Raw genomic sequence first — 6,725 nt, 5'->3', positions numbered from 1 at the left:
GGGGTTTCATTGTGTCAGCCAGGATGGTCTCGATCTCCTGACCTTGTGATCTACCTGCCTTGGCTTCCCAAAGCGTTGGGATTACAGGCGTGAGCCACCGTGCCTGGTCTGTAGTTTTTAAAAAGTTATCAACATTGAAAAAAATGAGACTTCACGTAAAACTTGGATATCTGGCTTCTCATGGAAATCCAGAAGTTCTGAAAATGCTGGATTCCCATTCCCCGCTGACAACAGTTGGCTGGGGCTGAGTCACCACTGCCTTCTGTGGACAGGGCAAGAGCTCTTCAGTTCGCCACAGTCCCCAGCCCTTCCGAGTGTCTTTTTCCGTTACTCCCAGCGTCTATCCAACACTGACTCTGAGTGTCAACTGTCATTGTCTCTTACGCTCGGCAGTTCACATCCCTTAGCCCACCTCATGGGCAACCCATTATGACATGAATCATGTCAGTGGTTTTACATATTGTTGTTGAAATGTATGTCGTTGTGTTGTGTGCATATGATTTTTGTCCACATAAATGCTATTATGCTGTATACTTCATTTTCTTTTTCTTTTCTTTTCTTTTTTTTTTTTTGAGGTGAGTCTCTCTTTGTCGCCCAGGCTGGAATGCAGTGGTGCGATCTCGGCTCACTGCAATCTCTGCCTCCCAGGTTTGAGTGAGTCTCCTGCCTCAGCCTCCCAAGTAGCTGGGAATACAGGCACCCTCCACAACGCCCAGATAATTTTTGTATTTTTCATACAGACGGGGTTTCACCGTGTTAGCCAGGATGGTCTCGATCTCCTGACTTCATGATCCGCCCCCCTTGGCCTTCCAAAGTGCTGGGATTACATGCGTGAGCCACAGTGCCTGGCCCTGTATTTCATTTTCTTACATTTTCTCACCATTTAGCAGTATTTAATATTTGCTGTGCACAACCCATTGTTCCTAATGGCTACGTAGTGCTCCCTGGTGTGTGTCTACTACATGTTCTCTCTCCGTTTTCCCCGTGGTGGACCCTGGCACTGCCTCCAGCTGTCTCCCACAAGCAATGCCACTGCAAACACCCTAGGACATGTCGCCTTGTAGAAAGGTGGAAGAATTCCTTGATCTATACACCCAGGAGCAGAATTGCTGGGTCATAGGGTATCTGGATTCTTAATTCGACTAAGTCATTCCACATGACTTTCCCAAAGGCTGCATCAGTCTCTGTTCTGCCGGTACCCGCTCCTCTCAGTCAATCCTTGGTGTTATCCAGTCTTCTGCCTCCTTCACTATCTGCCTGGCCCCTGTAGGCCTTCTTGTTTGCAATCCCTGTGCTTGGTGCTATGGAAAATGAAGAAGAATATGAAACAGTCCTTCCTCTCAAAGAAATGCTAGAAGTTTGTGATACAGCCAGGGCGGTTTGAGAAGAGTCTATGGGGTTGGGCGCCGTGGCTCACACCTGTAATCCCAGCACTTTGAGAGGCCAAGGTGGGTGGATCACCTGAGGTCAGGAGTTCGAGACCAGCTTGGCCCACATGGTGAAACCCCATCTCTACTAAAAATACAAAAAATTAGCTGGGCATGGTGGTGTGCGCCTGTAATCCCAGCTACTTGGGAGGCTGAGGAAGGAGAATTGCTTGAACTCGGGAGGCGGAGGTTGCATTGAGCTGAGATCGTGCCACTGTAGCGAGATCTACCTGGGTGACAGAACAAGACTTCGTCTCACCAAAAAAAAAAAAAAAAAAAAAAAAAAAAAAAAAAAAGAGAGAAAGAAGAAGACGGAGGAGGAGGAGGAAAAGAACCTATGGGACAGAAAAGACAGCAAGGGACAGAACTTGTTGGGACTTAACTACCCTTCTCCTTGACTCCAGCCTCTCATTTCTGGGCAATGTTGCATTGACTGGACTCCTACGCCACCCTTTCTCCTCCTTACAGACAGAGAGAGAAACCTGGTTAAGACACTGCGGGAATCCCTTGGGTTTGCGCACCTTGTTCTCTGTGGCATGCTTCTCCTTTTCAACTTTCGTCAAGGTCAGCTCCAGGTCATCAATGTCTCTCTTGAGAGAGCAGCATTTGTCTTCCAGATTCCTCTTCTTGGCGACCAGTTCAGAATTCATGTCCTCTTCCTCTTCCAGCCTCTCAGTCAGCTCCTTGACTTTTGCTTCCAGTAGGATCTTGCTTTTGATGAGTCCTTCACACCGTTCCTCAGCGTCCATCAGATTTTCCGTTTCCTGAAAGAACCAGGTCATTTTATGTTTTGATTGGCCTCTTTGAAAATGCTACAAAGAAAGGGTGTCACCCTCTTAAAGCCCATTATCTACGCCTAAGCCAAGAAATGGGTCATGCACACACATGCACGCACATGTGCACACACTGCACACATATGTGTACATAAACTTAGATATCACCTATAAACACATTTTTTTTTCTTTTTAGATGGAGTTTTGCTGTGTGGCCCAGGCTGGAGTGTGGTGGAGCAATCTTGGCTCACTGCAACCCTGCCTCCCAGGTTCCAGCGATTGTAGTACCTAGTTGCTGGGATTACAGGCATGTTCTACCACACCTGGCTAATCTTTGTAATTTTTGTAGAGATGGGATTTCACCATGTTGGCCAGGCTGGTCTCAAACTCCTGACCTCAGGTGATCCTTCCGCCTCGGTCTCCCAAAGTGCTGGAATTACAGGCGTGAGTCACTGCACCTGGCCTGTATACATGCTGTTTTTTTGTTTGTTTTTAACTACCAAGGACATTGCTTATAGAAATTCGCATATAATAATTTGTCCATTTATTTATTTAGAGACAAGGTCTTGCTCTGTTGCCAAAGCTGAAGTGCAGTGGTGTGAGACAGCCTACTGCAGCCTCACACTCCTGTCTCAAGTGATCTTCCCACCCCAGCTTCCCAAGTAGCTGGAACTATAAGGTATGTGCCACCATGACTGGCTTCTTTTTGTGTGTGTGTACAGATGGGGTCTCAATGTGTTGCCCAGGCTTGTCTCAAATTTTAGCCTCAAGTGATCCTCCTGCCTCAGCCTTCCAAAGTGCTGGGACTACAAGTGTGCGCCCCTCTGCCTGGCCTCACTTATAATTTCAAACAGAGGGTTTCGTGAAGTTACAAGTTCGTTTTAAAGAATGAAGCGTCTGGAAATTTGCCACATTTGAACAGCTGTTCATCTCACTCTTCCTGCTACCACCAGTTGGCAAATGACTCATCTACTCCATGTTATCTCAAGCTGACAAAATCGTTTCAAAACATTACTATCTTTTAACTTCCATTAAATTTGTTTTTAAATGTATGTATTTATTTATGTTCTAGAGATAAGGTCCCACTACGTTGCCCAGGCTGGTCTCGAGCTTCTGAGCTCAAGTGATCCTCCTGCCTTGGCTTCTGAAAGTGTTGGGATCGCGGGCAGGAGCCACCAGGCCTTGTCCTTTCAATGGAAAAGTTCTTCCTGTGTCTCCTTAGCTGTGTCTCCTTGAACCACAGAACAGAAAATTAAAAACACCCAAGAATTTGTGATTGAATATGCATGTCCTAGAAGATGCTGCAGTGAGTCTCTTGGACAGACCAACATCAGCTACTTCTGTTCTAAATCGGGCTATATCTTCCCATATAAGAGTATTTATTTATTTATTTTTGGAGACAGAGTCTCGCTGTGTCTCCCAGGCTGGAGTGTAGTGGCGCAATCGTGGCTCACTGCAACCTCCGCCGCCTGGGTTCAAGTGATTCTCCTGTCTCAGCATCCTGAGTAGCTGGGACTACAGGTGTGTACCACCATGCCCGGTTAATTTCTGTATTTTTAGAAGAGACGCGGTTTCACCATGTTGGCCAGGATGGTCTCGATCTCTTGACCTCATGATCCACCCGCCTCGGCCTCCCAAAGCGCTGGGATTACAGGCGTGAGCCACCGCGCCTGGCCCATATAAGAGTATTTTAAGACACATACTGCAGGGTAATGCGTGGGAGGAGACTGGCACGTGTGCTAATGTTTATTGAACATCTGTAAACATGAGCTGTGTGCTAGGCATTTTACAGGCATTAACTGTTCATTCTTCAACAGCTGGATGAGGTGAGTACTGTGACTATGCCCATTTTACAGACGAGACAACGGAAGCACAAAGAGGATACATAGCTCGCCCAAGGTCACGCGGCTATCAGGTGGAACATCTGGGATAGAAACCCAGTTGTCTGGTTCCAAGAACTGTTCTCTTGCCTGCTGTGCCTGGGAAAGTGCTCCTGTTAACTCACTATAGGGGTTGGGAAATCACGTGAAAAGGGGAGCGGAAAATGCTCTGCGTAAAAAACAAAAGGTAGGCTGGGCGCGGTGGCTCAAGCCTGTAATCCCAGCACTTTGGGAGGCCGAGACGGGTGGATCACGAGGTCAGGAGATCAAGACCATCCTGGCTAACACAGTGAAACCCCGTCTCTACTAAAAAAAATACAAAAAATTAGCCGGGCGAGGTGGCGGGCGCCTGTAGTCCCAGCTACTCGGGAGGCTGAGGCGAGAGAATGGCGTAAACCCGGGAGGCGGAGCTTACAGTGAGCTGAGATCCGGCCACTGCACTCCAGCCTGGGCGACAGAGCGAGACTTCGTCTCAAAAAAAAAAAACAAAAAAAACAAAAGGTAAAAGTATTTGGAGGTTTATTAAAAAGGGAAAATTATAAATGCCTTCATTCTGTGAAAGAGGCAATTATACTGCCCCATTTCTTTTCTTTTTCTTTTCTTTTTTTTTTTTTTTGAGACGGAGTCTTGCTCTGTCACCAGGCTGGAGGGCAGTGGCGTGATCTTGGCTCACTGCAACCTCCATCTCCCGGGTTCAAGTGATTCTTCTGTTCAGCCTCTCGAGTAGCTGGGACTACCGGTGTGTGCCACCACACCTGGCTAATTGTTTTTTTGTATTTTTAGTAGAGATGGAGTTTCACTATGTTAGCCAGGATGGTCTTGATCTCCTGACCTTGTGATCCACCCACCTCAGTCTCCCAAAGTGCTGGGATTACAGGCGTGAGCCACCACGTGCAGCCTATATCCTCCCATTTCTTTGATAAAACTATGTATGTTTAAAGCCCTTTTTTTTTTTTTTTTTTTGAGATTGGGGTTTCACTATGTTGCCCAGGCTGGAGTGCAGTGGCATGTTCTCAGCTCACTGCAGCCTCAACCGCCTGGGCTCAGGTGATTCTCCTACCTCAGCCTTCTGAGTATCTTGGACTAGAGACATGCACCACCATGGCTGGCTAGTTTTTAGAATTTTTTTTATAGAGATGGGGTTTTGCCATGATACCCAGGCTGGTCTTGAACTCCTGGGCTCAAGCGATCCTCCCACCTCGGCCTCCCAAAGTGTTGGGCTTACAGGCATGAGCCACCGCGCCTGGCCTAAAGCACTTTTTACATATTATTGTAAATCATATATGGAAAATTACTCTTGTGACTTTGAATTGGGTTAATTTTGATTATTTTTATTCGTATTGTTTTTTAAAAGGTGTGGTGCATATACGTATGACACACATATATATATCCCTCATGCCCACAGCAAAATATATCTAACTCTGTGATGTCGGGGACAAATCAGAGCACAGATTCTCTTTGCAAACATAATTTCTGGCACTCACTGCTTTGGCGAAGCCCGGGACCAGGCATCCTTTTACGAGCAGGGTGGTGCTGCAATACTCCATACAACCACTGGGTGACACCACTGTCTCTTGAATAGACACCCGATGGTGCCCTCAACCTTCCTCCCCCTTTTCTGTCCTCCAGAGTCTGTGTTTTGCGTTCTTAAGTAGGAGGTACTTACAGACTGGACCTGCAATTGGAGGTCGTTCTTTTCCTGCAGCAGGGAGACCATTTTCTCCTCCAGCTCCTTCCGGCGAGCCTCGGATCGGGCCAGTTCTTCCTTGGTCCTCTCGAAGTCTTCCTTCATGGTGGCCATCTCCTTCTCGGCCTCTGCACTCTTCAGCAGGGGCTTGATTTTGAAGAACAGGTTCATCCAGGGCCAATGCTTGACGTTCATAAAAGAGCGGATGTTGTACTGGATGCAGAAGATGGAGTCCCTGTACACCCATTAGGACTCGAATTAATAAACCGAGCAAGGTCTGGTCTCTGCACCCCCCACCTGTCCCCCACGGCCCCATCCTCCATCCTTCCTGGTTAGGTGGGGAGGTGCAGCCAAGCTTGGCAGATCCTCTGGATCCAGAGTAGGTCTGCAAATGAGGGGCAGAGGAGACAGAGGCACGTGCACAGGTTGGAAGGTAGGAGAGGTGGTGGGGCCTCCTGCAGGCACCTGGTCACCTGGCTGCCCCTTCCACCACCCTACTGAGTGCCCTGTCTGAGGGTATCAGTGACTTCCTAATGCGCAATTCAAGGAATAGCTTTCATTCCTATTCTATTGGGTCTTTCTCCCACATTTGATGTGTTAATCAGTTCTCAACTTTTGAAACTTTATCTGCCTTAGATTCCATCAACATTATTCCTGTTTCATTGTATTTTGCCATATGAGATCCCTCTTCCTGCTGAAGAAACCAAGGACTTGTCCTTGGTCATCTCCCAGTCTCTTGCCCTGGTAGAGTTGATCTGTCTTCCCAATTTCTTTCTTTTCTATATATTTTTTTGAGACTTTTTTTTTTGAGACGGAGTCTTGCTCTGTTGCCCAAGCTAGAGTGTAATGGTGCAATCTCAGCTAACAGCAACCTCCACCTCCTGGGTTCAAGCATTTCTTCTGCCTCAGCCTCCTGAGTAGCTGGGATTACAGGTGTGCACCACCACGCCTGGCTTTT

The 6,725-nt window shown here is 47.4% G+C and overlaps 1 protein-coding gene across 1 annotated transcript in view; it reads right to left on the bottom strand.

Moving 5' to 3' along the window:
- MYH13 (myosin, heavy chain 13, skeletal muscle) overlaps positions 1 to 6,725 on the bottom strand; it is a 66,960-nt gene that overhangs the window by 24,900 nt on the left and 35,335 nt on the right. Inside the window, exons 19-20 of the mRNA XM_011933292.1 lie at positions 5,747 to 6,002; positions 1,949 to 2,191 (exon numbers count right to left, since the gene is read on the bottom strand). Coding sequence (XP_011788682.1) covers positions 1,949 to 2,191; positions 5,747 to 6,002 — 499 coding nt within the window. The remainder of the gene's footprint in view (positions 1 to 1,948; positions 2,192 to 5,746; positions 6,003 to 6,725) is intronic.

This window comes from Colobus angolensis, unplaced genomic scaffold (genome assembly GCF_000951035.1).
Source record: "Colobus angolensis palliatus isolate OR3802 unplaced genomic scaffold, Cang.pa_1.0 Scaffold125, whole genome shotgun sequence".
NCBI classification, from domain to species: Eukaryota; Metazoa; Chordata; class Mammalia; order Primates; family Cercopithecidae; genus Colobus; species Colobus angolensis.
Note: the sequence above shows the minus strand (reverse complement) of the source record. Positions and strands in the feature narration are given on the sequence as shown.